Below are 25,966 nucleotides of genomic sequence, written 5' to 3'. Positions count from 1 at the left end.
TGGAGGCCCAGGTTGTGTTAAAGGTGGTTGCCGTTTTGTTTGAGTATTAATAGAGTGATGTGTCAGGATTTGTGATTATTTGTTGTGTTATTGAGAAGCGATTTAATTTATATAAATTCAATGATTTGATTAAATTATATTTTTTTGTGGAGAATTTAAAGAGTTATCAGGCTCAGCGTAGCCTTAAATCCCAGGATATCGATAGGAATGCACTTTATGGTTTTCTTGCCTGCTGAACGTTTGTAGTGTAGACTATGAGGTACCGTCGACTACACAATTGAGATAGAGATTATAAAAATCTGTTGTCATGTATTAATATTGAATGATGTTTGCAGAACCCATTGAAGTGCTTTGATTTTCTTTAGTGAAGCAGGCAAAGATTGTTTAATCTGATTTGTTAAATGTTGTTGTATTGTGTGTACGAGAGAAATTGTAAAGGAGGGTGAATTGCTGCAAGAAGCGAGATCATACTTCATAGTGTGCTGCACTGGAATTAGTTAATAATTCTTCAAAGATATAAACTGTGAGAGGATTGAAGAAGGAGATTTGGCATTTAGGGAACAAAATCAAAAGATTGAATTTAGATTCTTTTATTGAACTGGTTATTATTGAACTTTGTAAAGATCATGAAGTGCTTTAAAGGACTTAATAATTTTGTGAGAGGTGATGTTACCATTTCGATAAGGAAAGGTGACAAAGCGCCTCCCCAGGGTACACTTGCACATTATACGATGGCAGAATTGGGATTACATACATGTCTGTGGCTTCGTTAATGGTGCAAGATTACTGCAAAGGATGGGCCATTGAGTTTTCCTAGATATGGTGCCTTTGAAATTAGAAATTACGGTTGAAGGAGAAGCTGTACGAAATGAAGCCACCACTTAGACCCACCCAATACCAAGCACTGAATATTTGGGAGAAGGTAGCATGAGACACGGAAAGAGATAAATATCAGAACAGTATTTTATGTGTATGGCTCAGTGGAGTACTGCTTTTGTCACAGAGATCCTTTTGGTATTTACAGTTCATTAGTTAAAAACGTAATTTAGGTTAGTGTGTTTTTTTCCCAGTGCTTCATTATACTAATTTTGCTAAAAAAGTTTTTTTTTGGGTAGAAATAAATTCTTATTAGTAGAGTCAACTCTTACCAATGTGTTACGTTCTGAATCCTGAGTTTGTACTTCCCCAGACCAAGCACTCTTAAAAATGCCTACCGGAATGGATGACGTGTGCAACATTTTCTATACATTGACTTACACACGTAGGATTAATTGTCTCTGTATGTGTGTGTGTGTGTGATGTAAAATACTCGGACACCCTACTCTGGTGAGATAGGTGCTATAAAACAAATGAATTAAATGCTAAGAGAGGGGCTATGGAGAGATGAGAGGCACTGCTGGAGGGTGATAGAATGTAGAGCCCCATAAATATCGTTGTATTCTGTTGCACTGTTAGCTCATCATTTACTATGCTTTAAAAAACGAATACAATTGAATATAGAATGAAAGGTGGGTTGTAGAATGCACCGTTGTTGCTATATTTTCCAAGGGAAAACCCCCCCAAATCCCACTTGTAGTGGTCAGGCTCGCCTGCTGTTCTCGCTATGCACCGTATTTGGGGTGGTCTGACAAAATTTGCCAGGGCTGCTTTGGGTTCCCAGTCCAGCCCTGACACCTGGTGTTGCTGCTTCATTTATGACTGTTGTGGTACAATTACCACAAATTGCAAAAGCACAGACAGTCCCAGACCAATTGCGACTGCCCCAATAACTATTGCCCCAACACCAGCATCTCAAGTCACTCATTCCAAAAACTCACCAACTTCCTTGGCTTCAATTATAGGGTCGAAGGTTCTCTTCAGTGGTACCCCGCCTGCAAAAAGGAACACAGCATAAATAAGACATGTTTACTGTGCAGAGTAAAGAGCTTGCAGATGTGCCTGATTGGAAGACACATAAAGTGATGTACCCTTTTACCTCAATGCGAATATCTGTGATTTACTCAAATATTTGGCGTAAAAAGTTGAACCCTTTTACCACAGTATGTATATTTTTGATTTACTCACGTGTTTGGCATTTAGTTTCAAGTTTCTATTAGTGAGAAAGTGCATGGAAGGTGAAAGGATTAAATGTGAGTCTACATATTGGGATGCTAGTATTGATTGTAAGTTGTGAAAAGAACGAACCTTGTTGTTATACTACCAGAGGGGCTATTTTAGTACAAATGCATTTCTTAAGGGGTAGCATTGCACCTTTTTTGCTTGAGTGGCTTATTTGTGGGAGAAATTTGTATGTGTGGCTGTGCAGGCAAAATCCTAGTACAGGTGGAGGCCCAGGTTGTGTTAAAGGCGGTTGCCGTTTTGTTTGAGTATTAATAGAGTGATGTGTCAAAGGAATGTCGAAAAGCGGCTCCTGAGCATGATTAAACAATAGAACTACGGTTACCCTGAGTGGCGATGATGACAGGTGGGGAGGGAGGGGGGAGGGAAAAGGTTCTGTGGGTAGGGAGTTGGGGAGACTTAATTGTAGTATGAGTGGGGATTGCAACATGTACTAAAGTATACTTCCAGGAAACGTCCGACCTATTAAGGTCAGATACAGGGGGAATTGAAATTAAGGCCGAATTGGAATTACAGTATGGATAAAAATGTATGTTTGTGTGCAATGAGAAGAAAATCAATAAATACGTTTTAAAAAAAAAATAGAGTGATGTGTCACGATTTGTGATTATTTGTTGTGTTATTGAGAAGCGATTTAGGGTATGTAAATTCAATGATTTGATTAAATTATATTTTTTGTGGAGAAGTTAAAGAGTTATAAGGCTCGGCGTAGCCTAAGTTCCCAGGATATCGATATTAAACTTAAGAGAAAAGTGTAGAATGCACTTTATGTGTTTTTTGTCTGCTGAATGTTTGTGAAGTAGACTATGACGTACCGTCGACTACACAATTGAGATAGGGATTATAATAATCTGTTGTCATTGTATTAATATTGAATGATGTTGGCAGAATCTGGTTGTGCAAAGGGTGACACTACATTGATTGGGGTGGTTTCCCACTGGTCTAGATTTCACTTGCGAATGTGAAAATCTTTTTTTATAGAAAAAGTCAGAAGGTGTAAAAACTTTAATATTCCCATTGTTAAATTGCTTCGATGTTCATTAGTGAAGCAGGCAAAGATTGTTTAATTTCATTTCTTAAAAGTTGTGGAATTGTGTGTACGCAAGAAATTGTAAAGGAGGGTGAACTGTGGCAAGGAGCGAGATCATACGTCATAGTGTGATGCGCTAGAATTGGTTGGTTGGTGTATTGTTGCACTGTGATTTGTTGATGACGACACAGAATGCCACACTGTGATAGGTCTATACTGCATTGATAATGGTTAATAAGTCTTCAAAGATATAAACTGTGAGAGGATTGGAGAAAGAGAGTTGACATTTAAGGAACAAAATCAAAAGATTGAATTTGGATTCTTTTATTGAATTGAATATTGTTTTACTTTGTAAAGATCATGAAGTACTTTAAAGGACTTAATAATTTTGTGAAAGGTGATGTTACCATTTCGATATGGAAAGGTGAGGAAGTGCCTCCCCAGGGTACACTTGCACATTATATGACGACAGAATTGGGATTATATAAATGTCTGTGGCTTCGTCAATGGGGCAAGATTACTGCAAATGATGGGCCATTGAGTTTTCCTAGAAATGGTGCGTTGGAAATGAGAAATGATGGTTGAAGACCAACCTGTACGAAATGAAGCCTCCACCTAGACCCACCCAATACCAAGCACTGACTATTTGGGAGAAGGTACCATGAGACAGGGTAAGAGATAAATATCAGAACAGTATTTTATGTGTATAGCTCAGTGAATTACGACTTTTGTCACAGAGATCCTTTTGTTATTGTACAATTTATTAGTTACAAACTTAATCTAGGTTAGTGTGTTTTGTTTTTTTTCCCAGTAATTCAATATCCTAATTTTGCTAAAAAAGGGTTTGTTCTGGTATAAATAAATTCTTATTAGTAAAGTCAATTCTTACCAATGTGTTACGGTCTGAATCCTGAGTTTGTACTTTCCCAGACCAAGCACTTTTAAAAATGCCTACCAGTATGGATGACATGTGAATCCTACACCTTGTAGTCTTCTTTGTCTTATGCAACATTTTCTATACCTTGATTTACACAAGTAGGATTAATTGTCTCTGTATGTGTGTGTGTGATGTATAATGCTCCGACACCCTACACTGGTAAGAGAGGTGCGATAAAACAAATTAATTAAATGCTGAGAGAGGGGTTTTGGAGAGATGAGAGACACTGATGAAGGGCGATAGTGAGGGAATCATTGGAGAGCCCCATAAAGACTGTTTTATTCTGGTGCACTGTAAGCTCATCTTTTACTATGCTTTATAAACAAATACAATTGACTATATAATGAAACGTTGGTGGTAGAATACACAATTTTTGCTATATTTTTCAGGGGAAAACACCCCAAATCCCACTTGTAGTCGTCAGGCTCGCCTGCTGTTCTCGCTATGCACCGTATTTGGGCTGGTCGGACAAAATTTGCCTGGGCTGCTTTGGGTTCCAAGTCCAGCCCTGACACCTGGTGTTGCTGCTTCAATTACGACTGTTGCGGTACAATTACCACAAATTGCAAAAGCACAGACAGTCCCAGACCAATTGCGACTGCCCCAATAACTATTGCCCCAACACCAGCATCTCAAGTCACTCATTCCAAAAACTCACCAACTTCCTTGGCTTCAATTATAGGGTCGAAGATTCTCTTCAGTGGTACCCCGCCTGCAAAAAGGAACACAGCATAAATATGACATGTTTACTGTGCAGAGTAAAGAGCTTGCAGGTGTGCCTGATTGGAAGACACATAAAGTGCTGTACCCTTTTACCTCAATGTGTATATCTGTGATTTACTCAAATATTTGGCGTAAAAAGTTGAACCCTTTTACCACAGTATGTATATTTGTGATTTACTCACATGTTTGGCATTTAGTTTCAATGTGAGCACTGTTTTTATCAGTGAGAAAATGCATGGAAGGTGAGAGGATTAAATGTGAGTCTACATATTGAGATGTTAGTATTGATTGTAAGTTGTGAAAAGAATTAACATTGTTGTTATCCTACCAGTGGGGCTATTTTAGTACAAATGCATTTCTTAAGGGGTAGCATTGCACCTTTTTGCTTGAGAGGCTTATTCATGAGAGTTATTTCTACGTGTGGTTGTGCAAGCAAAATGCTAGTACAGATGGAGGCCCGAATTGTGTTAAAGGCGGTTGCTGTTTTGTCTGAGTATTAATAGAGTAATGCGTCAAGATTTGTGATTATTTGTTGTGTTATTGAGAAGTGATTTAGGGAATGTAAATTCAAAGATTAGATGAATTTTTTTTTTTTTGAGAAGTTAAAGAGTTATAAGGCTCTCGATATAGCCTAAGTTCCCGGGATATCAATATTGAACTTAAGAGAAAAGTGTAGAATGCACTTTATGTGTTTTTTGTCTGCTGAATGTTTGTGAAGTAGACTATGACGTACCGTCGACTACACAATTGAGATAGGATTATAATAATCTGTTGTCATTGTAGTAATATTGAATGATGTTGGCAGAATCTGGTTGTGCAAAGGATGACACTACATTGATTGGGGTGATTTCCCACTGGTCTAGATTTCACTTGAGAATGTGAAAATCTTTTTTATGGAATAAGTCAGAAGGTGTAAAAACTTTAATATTCCCATTGTTAAATTGGTTTGATTTTCTTTAGTGAAGCAGGCGAAGATTGTTTGATTTCATTTGTTAAAAGTTGTAAAATTGTGTGCACGCGAGAAATTGTAAAGGAGAGTGAACTGTGGCATGGAGCGAGATCATACATCATAGTGTGATGCGCTGGAATTGGTTGGTTGGTGTATTGTTGCACTGTGATTTGTTGATGACGACACAGAATGCCACACTGTGATAGGTCTATACTCCATTGATAATGGTTAATAAGTCTTCAAAGATATAAACTGTGAGAGGATTGGAGAAAGAGAGTTGACATTTAAGGAACAAAATCAAAAGATTGAATTTGGATTCTTTTATTGAATTGATTATTGTTTTACTTTGTAAAGATCATGAAGTACTTTAAAGGATTTCATAATTTTGTGAAAGATGATGTTACCATTTGGATATGGAAAGGTGAGGAAGTGCCTCCCCAGGGTACACTTGCACATTATATGACGACAGAATTGGGATTATATAAATGTCTGTGGCTTCGTCAATGGTGCAAGATTACTGCAAATGATGGGCCATTGAGTTGTCCTAGAAATGGGGCGTTGGAAATGAGAAATGAAGGTTGAAGGACAACCTGTACAAAATGAAGCCTCCACCTAGACCCACCCAATACCAAGCACTGACTATTTGGGAGAAGGTAGCATGAGACAGGGAAAGAGATAAATATCAGAACAGTATTTTATGTGTATAGCTCAGTGAATTACGACTTTTGTCACAGAGATCCTTTTGATATTGTACAGTTCATTAGTTAAAAACGTAATCTAGGTTAGTGCGTTTTTTTTCCCAGTGCTTCAATATCCTAATTTTGCTCAAAAAGGGTTTGTTCTGGTATAAATAAATTCATATTAGTAAAGTCAATTCTTACCAATGTGTTACGGTCTGAATCCTGGGTTTGTTCTTTCCCAGACCAAGCACTCTTAAACATGCCTACCAGTATGATTGACATGTGAATCCTACACCTTCTAGTCCTCTTTGTCTTATGCAACATTTTCTATACCTTGATTTACACAAGTAGGATTAATTGTCTCTGTATGTGTGTGTGTGATGTAAAATGCTCCGACACCCTACACTGGTAAGAGAGGTGTGATAAAACAAATGAATTAAATGCTGAGAGAGGGGCTTTAGAGAGATGAGAGACACTGATGAAGGGTGATAGTGAGGGAATCATTGGAGAGCCCCATAAAGATTGTTTTATTCTGGTGCACTGTAAGCTCATCATTTACTATGCTTTATAAACTAATACAATCTATACTACTATTATAAAGAGAGAACTTGCACCTTTTGGCCAGGTAAACTCGGGAACCACAGCGCCAATCTACACACCCAATACATTGTTCTAATCCTCAGGGTGTGTAGATGGACATAGGCTATATAAATTTTTAAAAAAAAGTAAATTAAAAAAATTAAGTTTGTAAACAAAGTAGTCCCCTCAAAGTAGCGCCGGCCGGGACCTAGCGCTGGCCGCTACGCGACGTGCGTGATGACGAAGAAGGAGGGCGGTGCAGTGAGGAGCGGCGGCACAGGTAAGGAAAGGGAAAGTCTGTGTGATGCAGGGGGAGGCAAGAAGGAGGCAGCAGATGTCGGAGCGCGAGTGAGTCGGGGCGGGAGGGGGGCGATGCACCAGCTGTTTGAAACCCCAGCCGGACCTCTTTGTAGCGGAGTTTGGGGCAATATAACGGAGTGAAGGGTTTCACGTCTCCTGAGGGGGGAGAGTGGAACTGTAGTTTATATCAAAAGAAAGTGGAAAAGCACAAAACATTTGAAATGCCGGGTGAGGGGGGTTCGCGTTGCTTTTCCCCCTTTGTGCACTCGGACGCGTCTTCCTGCTCCTGGGCACAGAACGTCTGTTCTGTATGACAGTGCTGGGAGGGGTTTCTGTTTTTCCGGTGTACTGTTCTCGGTACCTCTCTCCCTCCCACTCCCCCCAGGTCTCAGGCCAGGTCACACTCCCCGCGCCACACCCCGCACCCCCCTCTCCACGCACACCCCTCCATCCCGTTTCCAGCATTTCACATCAATCCTTGTGCCAGGCCCCCCTCCGCCTTTCATCCGAGCAGAGGCACTGCATGGGCTCGAGTGCGGGAGGGGGGCTTAAGGTGAGGACCGGAGCTCTTCAGAAGTAGAATCAGCGTAGCTCCCTCCCACTCCCCCCAGGTCTCAGGGCAGGTCATCCTTGTGCCAGGCCCCCCTCCGCCTTTCACCCGAGCAGAGGCACTGCGTGGGCTCGAGTGCGGGAGGGGGGCTTAAGGTGGGGACCGGAGCTCTTCAGAAGTAGAATCAGCGGAGCTCCCTCCCACTCCCCCCAGGTCTCAGGGCAGGTCATCCTTGTGCCAGGCCCCCCTCCGCCTTTCACCCGAGCAGAGGCACTGCATGGGCTCGAGTGCGGGAGGTGGGCTTAAGGTGGGGACCGGAGCTCTTCAGAAGTAGAATCAGCGGAGCTCCCTCCCACTCCCCCCAGGTCTCAGGGCAGGTCATCCTTGTGCCAGGCCCCCCTCCGCCTTTCACCTGAGCAGAGGCACTGCGTGGGCTCGAGTGCGGGAGGGGGGCTTAAGGTGGGGACCGGAGCTCTTCAGAAGTAGAATCAGCGGAGCTCCCTCCCACTCCCCCCAGGTCTCAGGGCAGGTCATCCTTGTGCCAGCCCCCCCTCCGCCTTTCACCCGAGCAGAGGCACTGCGTGGGCTCGAGTGCGGGAGGGGGGCTTAAGGTGGGGACCGGAGTTCTTCAGAAGTAGAATCAGTAGAGCTCAGAAGCGCCTTGAGGTGGACAGAGCAGCTCCGAGGCGGACAGTGGAGCTCAGAAGCTCCCCGAGGAGCTTAAACAGAGGCGGACGGTGGAGTTCAGAAGCGCCCTGAGGCGGACAGAGGAGAGACCCAGTAGATTTTTCCCTAATTGAAAAAGTCACTTGGAAACTAAGTCTAAGTGACCAGCTGGACTCCGTGCCCAGCTGCTTTGGCCAAGGTGGAGAGCTGCTGCGTCCGTGCCAAAGGTGCCCACTGCATCGTTGACCAAGGAAGAGGCTGCATCGTTGCCTCCGTGCCCGCGGAGGACTTACCGTCTCTACCAAGCAACTCGTGTCACTGCCGGAGGAAGGCGCCGCACCAGGAACCCTAACCCCAGCCCCAGAACCACCTGCCAGCTGCAGTCAAAGAAAGACAAGAGTCCAGGCCTCGCATGAATCCCAGCGCAGAGAAGAGGGCGCGCCCCTGACCCTGGGCAGTCGACAGGCACAGCCGGTGCTAGCCATGAGCAAACTAACTTAATTTATTTTTAAAATTAAAGTGGCCTGAAGCTCCTTTAACGAGATGGGTTTGCACTGTCTAAGTATTCCAAATTTGACTGAAGCGGGGGCCTGTTAGGATCAAAGACCATAGGCCTTAACAAGGAGTTTACCAATAAACTCACTGCAAAGCCAGAAGCAGTTAAATGAGGGTGGCATGCCTAGCGGATATGAAAAAGCAGATCATATAGATGAAAATAAACAATGGTTCTGCAAAGGTCCAATCGACTTTTCCAAGTATGCTGTCGGGTGTGTAGGAGCCACAGCAGCTCATGTTCACAATGAATGCTTCTAGGCGCAAGCAGTTAAACGTCAGCAAAATGAGTCTAAAAAAGAAAAGCTGTGTGATAGGCCTGCCAGGCCTGTGTGGAAGGTTTGCTGCTTGAGTGTGAAGTAGATGTGCTTGAACCGAGAGAAAATGACAAAAAACCAGCAGAGAAACTCTTCATTCCTGGCTTGAAGATATGTTCGAAGTGGCCAATTTAAAAAAAATGATTTTCAAACTGACTGACAAATTGGTTCGTTTTAACCAGGCATGGGGTCCTTCCTTTTAAATGTTCATGATGGCTTTGATTGTGTTTTACACATTTGATGTCAATGGGTTTACACTAGGGATTTTCCTTTTGAATGTATATATTTCTTTCAATCTCGTGAACATATATCTATGCTACTATTATAAAGAGAGAACTTGCACCTTTTGGCCAGGTAAACTCGGGAACCACAGCGCCAATCTACACACCCGATACATCTATGAAAATGTCAGTGTGTAGATGGACATAGCCTATATAAATGAAAAAAAAAGTAAATTAAAAAAATTAAGTTTGTAAACAAAGTAGTCCCCTCAAAGTAGCGCCGTCCGGGACCTAGCGCTGGCCGCTACGCGACGTGCGTGATGACGAAGGAGGAGGGCGGTGCAGTGAGGAGCGGCGGCACAGGTAAGGAAAGGGAAAGTGAGACTGTGTGATGCAGGGGGAGGCAAGAAGGAGGCAGCAGTAAATGAAAATGTCGGAGCGCGAGTGAGTCGGGGTGGGAGGGGGGCACGAATGAGTCGGGGTGGGAGCGGGGCGCGAGTGAGTCGGGAGGGAGGGGGACGGGGCGGGAGCGGGTGTACTGCCCCCAGCCCCTTTCTGCCCCAAGCAACGCTGGGGCGGGCTGCTAGTTGAATATATAATGAAAAGTGGGTGGTAGAATACACAATTTTTGCTATATTTTCCAGGGGAAAACACCCCAAATCCCACTTGTAGTGGTCAGGCTCGCCTGCTTTTATCGCTATGCACTATATTTGGGCTGGTCTGACAAAATTTGCCTGGGCTGCTTTGGGTTCCCAGTGCAGCCCTGACATTTGGTGTTGCTGCTTCAATTACGACTGTTGTGGTACAATTACCACAAATTGCAACAGCACAGACAGTCCCAGACCAATTACGACTGCCCAAATAACTATTGCCCCAACACCAGCAAATCAAGTCACTTATTACAAAAACTCACCATCCTCCTTTGCTTCAATTATAGGGTCGAAGATTCTCTTCAGTGGTGCCCCGCCTGCAAAAAGGAACACAGCATAAATATGACATGTTTACTGTGCAGAGTAAAGAGCTAGCAGGTGTGCCTGATTGGAAGACACATAAAGTGTTGTACCCTTTTTCTTCAATGCGTATATCTGAGATTTACTCAAATATTTGGCATAAAATTTTGAACCCTTTTACCACAGTGTGTATATTTGTGATTTACTCACATGTTTGGCATTTAGTTTCAATGTGAGCACTGTTTTTATCAGTGAGAAAATGCATGGAAGGTGAGAGGATTAAATGTGAGTCTACATATTGAGATGTTAGTATTGATTGTAAGTTGTGAAAAGAATTAACATTGTTGTTATCCTACCAGTGGGGCTATTTTAGTACAAATGCATTTCTTAAGGGGTAGCATTGCACCTTTTTGCTTGAGAGGCTTATTCATGAGAGTTATTTCTACGTGTGGTTGTGCAAGCAAAATCCTAGTACAGATGGAGGCCCAAATTGTGTTAAAGGCAGTTGCTGTTTTGTCTGAGTATTACTAGAGTGATGCGTCATGATTTGTGATTATTTGTTGTGTTATTGAGAAGTGATTTAGGGTATATAAATTCAATGATTTGATGACATTATTTTTTTTTTGTATATTGAACTTAAGAGAAAAGTGTAGAATGCACTTTATGGTTTTCTTGTCTGCTGAATGTTTATGAAGGAGACTATGACGTACCGTCGACAACACAATTGAGATAGGGATTATAATAATCTGTTGTCATTGTATTCATATTGAATGATGTTGGCAAAATCTGGTTGTGCAAAGGGTGACACTACATTGATTGGGGTGATTTCCCACTGGTCTAGATTTTACTTGTGAAAATCGTTTTTTATGGAAAAAGTCAGAAGGTTTAAAATCTTTAATATTCCCATTGTTAAATTGCTTTGATTTTCTTTAGTGAAGCAGGCAAAGATTGTTTAATTTCATTTCTTAAAAGTTGTAGAATTGTGTGTATCCGAGAAATTGTAAAGGAGGGTGAACTGTGGCAAGGAGAGAGATCATACGTCACAGTGTGATGCGCTGGAATTGGTTGGTGTATTGTTGCACTGTGATTTGTTGATGACGATACAGAATGCCACACTGTGATAGGTCTATAATGCATTGATAATGGTTAATAAGTCTTCAAAGATATAAACTGTGAGAGGATTGGTGAAAGAGAGTTGACATTTAAGGAACAAAATCAAAAGATTGAATTTGGATTCTTTTATTGAATTGAATATTGTTTTACTTTGTAAAGATCATGAAGTACTTTAAAGGACTTAATAATTTTGTGAAAGGTGATGTTACCATTTCGATATGGAAAGGTGAGGAAGTGCCTCCCCAGGGTACACTTGCATATTATATGACAACAGAATTGGGATTATATAAAAGTCTGTGGCTTCGTCAATGGGGCAAGATTACTGCAAATGATGGGCCATTGAGTTTTCCTAGAAATGGTGCGTTGGAAATGAGAAATGAAGGTTGAAGGACAATCTGTACAAAATGAAGCCTCCACCTAGACCCACCCAATACCAAGCACTGACTATTTGGGAGAAGGTAGCATGAGACAGGGAAAGAGATAAATATCAGAACAGTATTTTATGTGTATAGCTCAGTGAATTACGACTTTTGTCACAGAGATCCTTTTGATATTGTACAGTTCATTAGTTACAAACGTAATCTAGGTTAGTGTGTTTTTTTTCCCAGTGCTTCAATATCCTAATTTTGCTCAAAAAGGGTTTGTTCTGGTATAAATAAATTCATATTAGTAAAGTCAATTCTTACCAATGTGTTACGGTCTGAATCCTGGGTTTGTACTTTCCTAGACCAAGCACTCTTAAACATGCCTACCAGTATGGATGACATGTGAATCCTACACCTTCTAGTCCTCTTTGTCTTATGCAACATTTTCTATACCTTGATTTACATAAGTAGGATTAATTGTCTCTGTATGTGTGTGTGTGATGTAAAATGCTCCGACACCCTACACTGGTAAGAGAGGTGTGATAAAACAAATGAATTAAATGCTGAGAGAGAGGCTTTAGAGAGATGAGAGACACTGATGAAGGGTGATAGTGAGGGAATCATTGGAGAGCCCCGTAAAGATTGTTTTATTCTGGTGCACTGTAAGCTCATCATTTACTATGCTTTATAAACTAATACAATCGAATATATAATGAAAAGTGGGTGGTAGAATACACAATTTTTGCTATATTTTCCAGGGGAAAACACCCCAAATCCCACTTGTAGTGGTCAGGCTCGCCTGCTTTTATCGCTATGCACTATATTTGGGCTGGTCTGACAAAATTTGCCTGGGCTTCTTTGGGTTCCCAGTGCAGCCCTGACATTTGGTGTTGCTGCCTCAATTACGACTGTTGCGGTACAATTACCACAAATTGCAACAGCACAGACAGTCCCAGACCAATTACGACTGCCCAAATAACTATTGCCCCAACACCAGCAAATCAAGTCACTTATTACAAAAACTCACCATCCTCCTTTGCTTCAATTATAGGGTCGAAGATTCTCTTCAGTGGTGCCCCGCCTGTAAAAAGGAACACAGCATAAATACGACATGTTTACTGTGCAGAGTAAAGAGCTTGCAGGTGTGCCTGATAAGAAGACACTTAAAGTGTTGTACCCTTTTTCTTCAATGCGTATATCTGAGATTTACTCAAATATTTGGCATAACATTTTGAACCCTTTTACCACAGTGTGTATATTTGTGATTTACTCACATGTTTGGCATTTAGTTTCAATGTGAGCACTGTTTTTATCAGTGAGAAAATGCATGGAAGGTGAGAGGATTAAATGTAAGTCTACATATTGAGATGTTAGTATTGATTGTAAGTTGTGAAAAGAATTAACATTGTTGTTATCCTACCAGTGGGGCTATTTTAGTACAAATGCATTTCTTAAGGGGTAGCATTGCACCTTTTTGCTTGAGAGGCTTATTCATGAGAGTTATTTCTACGTGTGGTTGTGCAAGCAAAATCCTAGTACAGATGGAGGCCCAAATTGTGTTAAAGGCAGTTGCTGTTTTGTCTGAGTATTACTAGAGTGATGCGTCATGATTTGTGATTATTTGTTGTGTTATTGAGAAGTGATTTAGGGTATATAAATTCAATGATTTGATGACATTATTTTTTTTGTATATTGAACTTAAGAGAAAAGTGTAGAATGCACTTTATGGTTTTCTTGTCTGCTGAATGTTTATGAAGGAGACTATGACGTACCGTCGACAACACAATTGAGATAGGATTATAATAATCTGTTGTCATTGTATTCATATTGAATGATGTTGGCAAAATCTGGTTGTGCAAAGGGTGACACTACATTGATTGGGGTGATTTCCCACTGGTCTAGATTTTACTTGTGAAAATCGTTTTTTATGGAAAAAGTCAGAAGGTATAAAAACTTTAATATTCCCATTGTTAAATTGCTTTGATTTTCTTTAGTGAAGCAGGCAAAGATTGTTTAATTTCATTTCTTAAAAGTTGTTGAATTGTGTGTATGCGAGAAATTGTAAAGGAGGGTGAACTGTGGCAAGGAGAGAGATCATACGTCACAGTGTGATGCGCTGGAATTGGTTGGTTGGTGTATTGTTGCACTGTGATTTGTTGATGACGATACAGAATGCCACACTGTGATAGGTCTATAATGCATTGATAATGGTTAATAAGTCTTCAAAGATATAAACTGTGAGAGGATTGGAGAAAGAGAGTTGACATTTAAGGAACAAAATCAAAAGATTGAATTTGGATTCTTTTATTGAATTGAATATTGTTTTACTTTGTAAAGATCATGAAGTACTTTAAAGGACTTAATAATGTTGTGAAAGGTGATGTTACCATTTCGATATGGAAAGGTGAGGAAGTGCCTCCCCAGGGTACACTTGCACATTATATGACGACAGAATTGGGATTATATAAATGTCTGTGGCTTCGTCAATGGGGCAAGATTACTGCAAATGATGGGCCATTGAGTTTTCCTAGAAATGGTGCGTTGGAAATGAGAAATGAAGGTTGAAGGACAATCTGTACAAAATGAAGCCTCCACCTAGACCCACCCGATACCAAGCACTGACTATTTGGGAGAAGGTAGCATGAGACAGGGAAAGAGATAAATATCAGAACAGTATTTTATGTGTATAGCTCAGTGAATTACGACTTTTGTCACATAGATCCTTTTGTTATTGTACAGTTCATTAGTTACAAACGTAATCTAGGTTAGTGTGTTTTGTTTTTTCCCAGTGCTTCAATATCCTAATTTTGCTAAAAAAGGGTTTGTTCTGGTATAAATACATTCTTATTAGTAAAGTCAATTCTTACCAATGTTTTACGGTCTGAATCCTGAGTTTGTACTTTCCCAGACCAAGCACTCTTAAACATGCCTACCAGTATGGATGACATGTGAATCCTACACCTTGTAGTCCTCTGTGTCTTATACAACATTTTCTATACCTTGATTTACACAAGTAGGATAATTTGTCTCTGTATGTGTGTGTGTGATGTTTAATGCTCCGACACCCTACACTGGTAAGAGAGGTGCGATAAAACGAATGAATTAAATGCTGAGAGAGGGGCTTTGGAGAGATGAGAGACACTGATGAAGGGTGATAGTGAGGGAATCATTGGAGAACCCCATAAAGATTTTTTTATTCTGGTGCACTGTAAGCTCATCATTTCCTATGCTTTATAAACAAATACCATTGAATATATAATGAAAAGTGGGTGGTAGAATACACAATTTTTGCTATATTTTCCAGGGGAAAACACCCCAAATCCCACTTGTAGTGGTCAGGCTCGCCTGCTGTTCTCGCTATGCACCGTATTTGGGCTGGTCTGAAAAAATTTGCCTGGGCTGCTTTGGGTTCCCAGTCCAGCCCTGACACCTGGTGTTGCTGCTTCAATTACGACTGTTGCGGTACAATTACCACAAATTGCAACAGCACAGACAGTCCCAGACCAATTACGACTGCCTCATAACTATTGCCCCAACACCAGCAAATCAAGTCACTTATTTCAAAAACTCACCATCCTCCTTTGCTTCAATTATAGGGTCGAAGATTCTTTTCAGTGGTGCCCCGCCTGTAAAAAGGAACACAGCATAAATATGACATGTTTACTGTGCAGAGTAAAGAGCTTGCAGGTGTGCATGATTGGAAGACACTTAAAGTGTTGTACCCTTTTACCTCAATGCGTATATCTGAGATTTACTCAAATATTTGGCATAAAATGTTGAACCCTTTTACCACAGTGTGTATATTTGTGATTTACTCACATGTTTGGCATTTAGTTTCAATGTGAGCACTGTTTTTATCAGTGAGAAAATGCATGGAAGGTGAGAGGATTAAATGTGAGTCTACCTATTGGGATGCTAGTATTGATTGTAAGTTGTGAAAAGAATGAACCTTGTTGTTATCCTACCAGAGGGGCTATATTTGTACAAATGCATTTCTTAAGGGTAGCATTGCACCTTTTTGCTTGAGCGGCTTATTCGTGGGAGTTATTTCTACCTGTGGTTGTGCAGGCAAAATCCTAGTACAGGTGAAGGCAACAAGTTGTGTTAAAGGTGTTGCCCTCAAAGCACACCCACTATCCCGCCCTCCTCAGAAAGATCCCTCCTTCCACAGTCCTTCCTGCTCAGAGTAGAAGCGCCTGTGGGGGAGCAGAGATGCTTCATCATTGAGCCCCCGTCCCTGCAACTCTGCTCTTCTGTCACTCTTTTGAGGTGGAAGGCTCTAAGAGGGTCCTTGCCTACTCTGTTCCTGATTGGTAGACAGGCCAAATCCCTCTCTACCAATCAGGATACCTTTTAAGTTAGAGAGTGGACCAGGAGCTATACCTGAACTTATTAAGCTGAGTCAGTCACATGACGGTGATGCTGGTCCAATGAAGTAGTATCAGAGATATGAATGGAAGGACCTTGTCCAATGGGACGGCAGCTAACATGATTACTGCAACATGAGCATGTGGCAATTTTTCATGGGCGGATGAGGCGGCATAACATGACCTGCTGTAAACTGAGGCTGATATAAGATGGTGGGTATATGAGGTTGCAAATAGCATATACTGGAATTTTCTTTGTATATCTGAGCCGTGAAAAAAATGCCAGCTCGTTGGCATGAGGCTAAGACACAATATATTATTATGCACCGAGAATATGGTAGCGCCCCTGGGCAGGCGAGGCTACACCTGGCATATGTTGTCAGCATCTAGAGGCGAGACTATATTTACCTGGCATATTCCCAGTAGATGGACATGTGTGTGTGTGTGCGCAAGTGTGTATGTGCGTGCAAGTGTGTGTGTGTGCGTTAACATAGGAGGGTTTGCCTGCCTATACAATGAAAATACATTGCCATGTCATTTGATGCTGCACAGGGCATACAATGACAGTCCCTTGGCAAGAGAGGCAGCAAATTATAAAAGGAGAATGTCTTGATGCACAAAGTGCCTAGTCATGTGTTGTTGCCCTGTTATGTAAGGCTGCCTCATGCATCAAATAGTAGTATTTCTTTTGCATGCGTGTTTGTATGATGGTTACACCGGATCTGTAACTACAATACCTGAGCATGTAATGCTGTGCCAGGGCTCCTGTGGCTGTGCATGGACCTATGGAATTGCATACGAACACGTGATGCTGTGGCTGTGCATAACCTGCTATATACGGCATCTGATCACAACATCTGGTCATGTGATGCCCTACCTGGGACCCTAAGGCTGTGCTTGAGTATGTGAAGCTGCACGTGGGCATCTAAGGTTGCAGCGGGGCACAGACATCTGAAGGCAGTCTGAGAAGGCAGGTCATATGGCTTTGCCAGTGCTCGTTTAATAATGGAAGTGTTTGCTTCATAGGGTCTGAGTGGGCAGAGGGATTGGGTTATGAACCAAGAACACTTAATTGGGGGAAACAGAACTATGAAACAGCTGGAGTTTTACGTACATACTTTAAATGTAAGCATATAATGTCGAGTAAAAAATGTATGTTCTTGAGTCTGGCACATTAGTGAGAATTACTCTGCTTTTCACTACAAACCTCCTCACACTGCACTTTAGGGTCACTCCATGTGGGAAGGGCTTCAGTACATTCAGATGTTGAACCACAGCGCACACCCTGGGTCTGAGTAGGGATAGTCTCTAATAGTGATCGAAAGACCACATTGAGGACAACGATGCAACCTTAGCCAACCTCAACCTTACCAGGTGCTCACCACAAGCAAAGCATTGATTCCCAATGCACTGGAATGATGCAACCAGCTAGAATGTCCCTGGTTACAAAGTAGATGCAATTAATCGTCACTCAGATACACTGCAGTTTCAAGGAAGAAAAAAGAAAAGACAGAAAAATTGCAAAAGGTACTGGTTAGAATAAATAGGAGACAGGCCAGTGGGGGCTGGACTGGGAACAGATATTTCCCATGTAAGCTGCAGATGATCTGCAATAGATATTTCCGCTGGTAGTTGCTGGGCCCTGTGGGAATCTTTCTGCACTACAAATTGACCTATTACTTATTGCTGTAAATGTGCTATAGCACTGCCAGATGAAAAGTACTGGGGTTTATCTCCCAGAAAATGGACTATTACGTTGGAGAGATCTTAATCCATGTGATAACATTACGTTACCAAAGTGCTTCCATTTCAGTGCATAGATAGAGAAGCGGCCATTTTGTGCAGTAGATGTGCAATATCCAATATGGAAATGATGCTGCTCCATTTTGGCATGGCATCTGTCCTTTGCTTAACTCTGGCCATACAGGAGCTGTCCCCATCTAGTCATCTCCTTTAAGAAGTGTGGAATATACTAGTGGGAGTTGTTCTCCTTTTTGAAAGATGCTCAGAGGAGCAGTGACCAAGTGCATTGATCAATGGATTTTCTCTGTCTCTTCTCTCCTCCTGCCCCAAGGACAGCATCCCATTCTGGGGGAACATACATCATTACCATATTTGACCATATTGCCACAACTCCTGAGGCGGAAAGCCGGGAGCATCTTTGTTTTTTAACTTGTGCTTTGCTTTTAAATTCGTCGCTTGTGCACTCACCCTCATTTTTCCCCTCCCTCCTCACTTCACTCTGCTTCCCTGCACAGCCGATTAGACGCTGCAGCAGGGGAACGGCGAGGACACACGCCATCTTTGAGGGAGTCCTGGGTTGGCGGTGCAGTTGAACGACCCTCCCACTTCCCTACAGTATATCATGCCTTTTCACTACCGGCAACGCCGCCGGCGCACCAAAGGCAAGCCCGTCTGCGCCCGTCCGCGACCGGCCGGGACCCGGGCCCATCACTATGCCTGAGATTTATCCTACTCCTCAATCCAACTTCACGCCTGCCAGGGTGACTGGTCTATCAGTCCTTTCATTCAGGCACGCATCGGGAACCTTGGTATATCTTTGCCCGCCCACTCACCTCCATTGTCCCTGGCCCAGACACCATCGCAATCATCGGCGCCTTTAGAGCCCTCTCAGCAGTCCTCACCCGCCCCTCCTGCCGCGGCCACCGCCTTTTTCCTCAATACCCGCTCGGCGGTTAAGCATCAACTCGAACTATTTAATCTTCTGGACTCCGCAAAACCAGACTTTTTATTTCTTACTGAAACTTGGTTTCCCCCGAGTCACTGCCTGATGTTCTTGCAGCTCTCCCGACCCCTATTATGCCCTCCGAGCCGATCGCCCGGGTGGGAAAGTAGGGGACGGAGTGGCCATGATAGCCCGCTCTAATTTTCAGTTCCGGCTCCTGCCCTATCCCTCTATCGCATCAATCGACTTTTTGGTCGCCCGTTCAGTCAATCTTGCATGTGCATTATTTTATCGCCCCCCTCGCCCCCCTCAGGCCATGCCACACTTCCTTTCAGCTATTCAGGAACTGCTGGCCACTCTTGTGGTTAATAATTCCTCCGTGCTGATCTTGGGCTATTTTACCTTCTGGCCCCACGTCTCCCGGGAAGACCTCACATCTAATGACTTCACTGAATCTCACTTCCCAGATCCACCTCCCCACCCACACAGGTGGCCATATTCTCGATCAGATCTGGTCAGCCAACCTGCCTATTTCCTCCCTTACAATCTCTCCCTGCATCTGGTCTGACCACTCTCTGATCTCTTTCTCCCTCGACCTTGGAGCTATTAATAAACTCTCCTTTCCCAAAAATACCTGGGTTCGAAATTGGAACCGTGTGGACATGGCCGCCTTGTGTTCCTCCCTTGCGGCCTCACTCCCTCACCTTGCTGATGCCTCCCCTGACTCGCAGGTGGCCGCCAACAACAACTGGCTCTCAGCCTCCTGCGACCTAGCTGCTCCTCCTAAGCTAGTCAGGGCGTGTCGCTCCCATGAGGCCAATAGATGGTCCACCAACGACCTTAAAGCCCTTAAAATCTCACTTAGACAAGCTGAACGCCATTGGAGGCGCAGTTACTGCCCCATCCTTAAGTCCCAATACTCACCCCTCCTCCGTGACTACAAGAAAGCTATTGTATTGGCCAAAACAGAGCACTTCTCCGCTAAGATCTTCCTTGCGGCTAGCAAACCCAAAGAGATCTTTACCATTGCTCATAACTTAGCAGCCGCTGACAGAGTCTCTCCTAAACCTGCTCGCTCTCAATCTCTCTGTAATTCCCTTAACGGGTACTTCATTGAGAAGATTGCCACCTTTAAACATAACATCCCTCTGCCCTCCGCTTCCTTTTCTCTCCCCTCACGTCCTCCTCCATCTATCTTCCTTTATCAGCTTCCTCCAATCTCTAAGGAGACCTTTCTTACTTTGTTGAAGAAAGTGAAATCAGGGTTCCCTTTCGACTGCTGTCCTGCCCGTATACTGAAGGAGGTCTTTTCCAGCTGCCCTGAACCTCCGCTTACTCTCCTCAACACTTCTATCACTCAGGGAATTGTTACAGCTGCTTTAAAATAAGCCACAGTGATTCCCATCTTAAAAAAACCTGGGGCTCCTTGTCTAATTTCCGCCCTATTTATTTGCTCCCGTTCCTGGGCAAAATCCTAGAGAGTCATGTTACCACCTGCCTCTCGGCTTTCATCGACGAGAACCATCTTTTGGCTTCCCATCAGGCCAGCTTCCGTCCAGTCCATTCGACGAAATCTGTTGTTATCTCCGTCCTGGATGAGCTTAGGCAGAGTGCGGATACCAACTCCCCCCAGGCTCTCCTTCTCGTCGATTTGTCCGCCGCCTTCGACACGGTCGACCATTCCATCCTTCTCGACCGTGTCAGGGGTGCCGGCATTCGAGGGACTGCCCTGGCCTGGCTTACTTCCTTCTTACAAGATCGGACACAGGCCGTTCACTTGGAGGGCTTCTCTGCTCCCTCCTGTTCTGTCACCTGTGGGGTCGCCCAGGGCCCTTCCCTTTCCCCCCTCCTGTTCAACCTCTATATTCACCCTCTCATCGCTGCCTTACAAACAATGGAAGTGTCAGTATTTAACTATGCTGACGACCTCAGATTATCTTCAATCTTTCCTCCTCTCACGATTCTATTCTTAAATTCCACACTGTACTTACTTTCATCTATGACTGGATGAACTATAACCACTTAAAACTTAATCCGGACAAGACGGAACTGGTCCTCACCGGTGGCCTTTCCAGTCCATGGTCCCCTGCATTTTGGCCCCCTGCCCTTGCCCCCCCCCCTTACCTTCCACCAAAGCAAAAACCCTGGGTACCCAAATTAGTCAAGATCTGACCATGCGCCCCCAGATCAGCTCAGTTGTGTCGACCTGTTTCTTGTCCCTCCGTATTATCCGCAAAATCTCTTGTTTCTTTTCTGTCGAGGCCCTTAACCTCATCATCTCAGCCATGATTATTTATCGCCTGGATTATGGCAATGGCCTTTATGTAGGGATTCCGGCGTATGAGCTTCGGCGCCTTCAACGTATCCAAAATCAAGCAGCGCGCCTTATTTACAGGCTACCTAAGTGTCATTGCGCTACCCCCTGCTCAAATCCCTCCACTGGCTACCCATTCCCAGCGATCCCTATTTAAGTTGGGCTGCCTGACCTTCATGGCCCTAGCCGGCACTGCTCCAGTGTTTGTCAACTCAAAAATTCGTGCCTATCTCCCCAACAGAAGCCTCCTCTCTTCCACCCAGGTTCTCTTGGAGGTACCTCGCTTTAGGAGGAAAAAACAGGGAGGCCTGCGGTTCTCCACCCTTGCTCCACGCTTCTGGAACACCCTCCCATTCACTATCCGGTCTCTCTCTGTCTACATGGATTTTCGCAAAGTTCATCTTTTTTCCCTAGCTTTTCCACTGCAGTATTCTCCCGGCACTTCTTCCTCCTCTGATGTCAAGTCACAACGCCAAGAAACCGCTAGGTGTTAGTGCGCTTAACAAATTTTTTCAACTTCAACTTCATTACCGGTGTCTCTTCAAAGTATCGAATAAAAGAATGTATGATTGAATTGTAAACAAAGTATCTTAAATTCTCTGCCAGCTCTCCTTCCACTACCCACAAGGTATCCTTTCTTCACAAAATAGTCCAGAGACCCGGTGTCTCTTAAAATCAATAGACTATTTATAAGCATCATGAGAAGTAATCGATCAAAAAGTCCTGTGACATGATGAACTCACAAGCCGTGGAAAAATCATGAGACTTGTGAAAGAATAATGAGAGATAAAAAAAAATCACCATAGCTGTCAAATCTGCAAGTGTTATTATAGAAGCAGACAGCTGATCAATACACAGGAGATTAAATATTTGACCAAAAAGAAAGTTAAACCTCTGCAGAAATCCACTACACCCTGTATCTCAGGCACACGATGCTCACCTTCCAGGTCCCTCTCCACTCTTTGTTTTCTCTTCAAAATAGGGTTCTGGGGAAATAATACATTAAAAAATCATCACTTGGAAAGAAAGCCTATTTTAAGAAACTAAAAGCTTACTACAGGCTGGTGCTAAATGCAGCACTGCTGGGTGGTTATTCAATATGAAATCTGAGCAGAAGGGGTTAAATCGAGGCAGGGCTATAAACTCTCCAGCACCAAATGGGTGCAATTGTATTCAAAATATCCCTGCTTTGAGCCTGGCATGCACCCCTCTTTCGATCTACAATCCAAATGAAGCGGAGTGCATGAATTGCGTGCAACTTTTTGGGCCACATTTCCAGGTTACATTTTTGCACCAATATGTGCAGTACTTTTGTGTATTTTTGAGGTTCAAAAAGGGCTAGAGGTGGGTACTTAAATAACTGTTTGTGCAAAATCCTTTGTATTCTTTTTATCACAGTAATTCTGCCTCTGGTTGCTTTCAAATTCATTCAGGAATAATCTTACTGGATGAAAATAATTTTTGTAATATATTTGTACCTGTCTTGGCAGGAAAATACAGGCCATGCTGGTAAACTACTGATCAGGTGACAACCCTGGTGAAACAGGTATGTTAAATTGCACCAGCACTGCGGAAAGCAAAGTAATCCAGAAATGTAAGCGCACAATTGAGAAACTTTTAGTCAAAGTGTTGTTGCGTGCCGATGGGGATAACGTAGGCCACAACCGTTTCTCTCCTGTCCGGCAGATGGCAGCGTAAAGGGCGTAACCTAAAATTGCGCCCACTACACGTTACGCCAACATGAGCGCCATTACGCCTGCTGCCTCCCACTGCCACAAACTGGCACATGTGCGCAGAGTATGTCTGTCTGCGCAAAGGTGACTCTTTCGCGTTAGAGTGCCATCCAAATAAAGTGTCATCTCAGAAGAAGGCCCAGTACTTTAAGTGGACCGGGTCCTGCAGTTCAACAAGCATTTGCAATGCAATAGGTCTCGCATTAGGAAAGTTTGAGCTATTGGTATTGTAAATGACAAATTTTGTATTTATGTGTTGGTTTCGAAAATAGCTAAACTAATAGATGTGTCATTTACAATTCCAATAGTTTTAACTTATGCAAATGCAACGGAGAGAGTTGTGGCGGGTAGAGTGGTGGAGCTAGAGTGGTGCTGTTAGCTAAAGTGGTGGCGCTTGAGCATGGGTACTCACAAACTTTCTCTCGGGGGCCAAATTTACAGTGTGGTTTGTGTCCGAGGGCCGCACCGGTGGGGGCGGGTCAGTGGGGGAGGGGGCGGGCTAGAGCAACAACAAAAACTATGACCATGAGGTTGAACACAGGTCCCTGCAGCGGACGCCTTTGTCCACTGAGCCACCAGACCCAGCATACACATATCTATCTATCTCTCTCTCTCTCTCTCTCTCTCTCTCTCTCTCTGTCTCTCTCTGTCTCTCTCTCTCTCTCTCCCTCTCTCTCTCTCTCCCTCTCCCTCTCTCTGTCTCCCTCCCTCTATCTCTCTCTCTCTGCCTCCCTCGCTCCATCCCTCTATCTCCCTCTCTCTCTCCCTCCCTGTCTCCCTCTGTCTCACTCACTCTCACTTCCTCTCTCTCCCTATCCCTCCCTCACTCTGACTGTCTCACTCCCTCTCACTCCCTCCCTCTCCCTCTCCCTATCTCTCCTTCCCTCTCCCTCCCTCTCCTACCTTCTCCCTCCCTCTCCCTTCCCTCTCCTTTCATCTCCTTCCCTCCCTCACCCTCCTTCCCCTTCACTCCCCTTCCCTCACTCCCTCCCTCCCCTTCCCTTACTCCCTCACACCCTTTCCCTCAATCCCTGCCTCCCCTTCCCTCACTCCTTCCCTCATTCCCTCCCTCCTCCACTCCCCTTCCATCACTCCCCTTCCATCACTCCCCTTCCATCGCTCCCCTTCCATCACTCCCCTTCCATCGCTCCCCTTCCATCGCTCCCCTTCCATCGCTCCCCTTCCATCGCTCCCCTTCCATCACTCCCCTTCCATCACTCCCCTTCCATCACTCCCCTTCCATCACTCCCTGCCTCACTCCCCTTCCCTCGCTCCCCTTCCCTTGCTCCCCTTCCCTCGCTCCCCTTCCATCACTCCCCTTCCATCACTCCCCTTCCATCACTCCCCTTCCCGGCACGGTGAGGTGATAGCCGGATGCTTTTTCACATCTCCCCACCCTCAGATGCCTTCACTCTCCCGCGAAATGTTTCTTGCTGTCGAGAATCCCTCCCAATCCAGGACATAGTTCTTTCTCGCTGTTGCCCTTCCCGTGAGGGTCTTTGGAAGATGAAACCACCCCTCCAAGGAAAAGTTTCTCCCCAGAGCTTTTCTAGGGAGGGGTTCAGCAGACCGCCCCCTCTCCCCCCCCCCCCCCACTTGTATTCACCATTAAGGTTGTGACGAGAACCCCGCTCCCACGGGGGTGGTCTCTCCGGCTCACCTCGGGTGGCTGTCTTCACCTCAGATCCCGCCCCCTCTTGATATGTTCTCGGCGCAGTTCATCATGGGAAGGCCTCGGGCTCTTCCAGTGAAAGAGAACTCTATCATTCAAGTACCTAACATGATTTTGGGCCTCACGAGGAGACTGCTGCTGCTTTTTCATGTTTATTTAAATCTAGATGTATGTCTTCCTTAGCTGCTCCCGACACCTTTCAAACACCCCACTTCACGAGCTACTTATAATTCCTGCTTCGGTGTGACAGTTTTGTGGCCACGCTTCCAGGACGTTGCACAAACACAGACTTCACTGTTACTTAATAGGCTGCTTCCTCTATTCTAACCCTGCCTTCTGAACACAATCAGTAATTAAAATGCGCAGAAGTGGAGCCCGAGTTAGAAAAAAAAAAACAATAGTTTACAGAAATACTGGAGGAAAGCACTCTGTCACTCTCTGTCTCCCTCTGTCTCCCTCCCACCTGTCTGCCTCTTTCACCCCCTTCCCTCTCCCCCCCCTCTCCCTCCCTCTGCCACCTCGCCTGGCGTGCGTGTGTTTCAGCTTGGGCTGAGACAGCCTCCCACCACACCCGAGTACTTCACAGGTCTTTAAAAGACCACTTACTTGTTAATGAGGCTTTGTTGTTCTTTAGCCCCTTCTTGGAGCCCCTGCAGCTCCTCTCTGACCTTCGCTGTAATCGCCCAGCCCCATAGAGCGCTGCTGCAACCGGCAGTGTTTGCGGACACAGGACGCTCTCACATTTTTCTTAATAACACTGGTAGGATGTCTGCAAGGTCCGCGGGCCGCCAGGGAAGGCTTGCCAGGCCGTACTATGTGTACCCCTGCGCGAGAGTGTGTGCGCTAGAGTGGAGGATAGAGTGGCCGATAGAGTGGTAGAGTGTTGGTGGTAGAAGGCTGTACTGTGTGTGAGAGAGAGTGAGTGTGTGTGTGTGAGAGCGACTGTATGAGAGAGCGACTGTATGAGAGAGCGAGTGTATGAGAGAGAGTGTGTGAGAGAGTGTGTGTGAGAGAGAGTGTGTGTGAGAGAGAGTGTGTGTGAGAGAGAGAGTGTGTGTGAGAGAGAGAGTGTGTGTGAGAGAGAGTGTGTGTGAGAGAGAGTGTGTGTGAGAGAGTGTGTGAGAGAGAGTGTGTGTGAGAGAGA

The 25,966-nt window shown here is 44.1% G+C and overlaps 1 protein-coding gene across 1 annotated transcript in view; it reads right to left on the bottom strand.

Annotated features, from left to right (window-relative positions):
• The window catches only part of LOC147684665 (uncharacterized), a 120,058-nt gene that overhangs the window by 16,771 nt on the left and 77,321 nt on the right, over window positions 1-25,966 (bottom strand). The window contains exons 12-15 of the mRNA XM_086939723.1: window positions 13,078-13,131; window positions 10,536-10,589; window positions 4,744-4,797; window positions 1,814-1,871 (exon numbers count right to left, since the gene is read on the bottom strand). Coding sequence (XP_086795849.1) covers window positions 1,814-1,871; window positions 4,744-4,797; window positions 10,536-10,589; window positions 13,078-13,131 — 220 coding nt within the window. The remainder of the gene's footprint in view (window positions 1-1,813; window positions 1,872-4,743; window positions 4,798-10,535; window positions 10,590-13,077; window positions 13,132-25,966) is intronic.

This window comes from Lissotriton vulgaris, chromosome 10 (assembly GCF_964263255.1).
Source record: "Lissotriton vulgaris chromosome 10, aLisVul1.2, whole genome shotgun sequence".
Lineage (NCBI taxonomy): Eukaryota > Metazoa > Chordata > Amphibia > Caudata > Salamandridae > Lissotriton > Lissotriton vulgaris.
The sequence above is the reverse complement of the archived record's forward strand: the minus strand, read 5'-3'. Positions and strand labels throughout refer to the sequence as shown.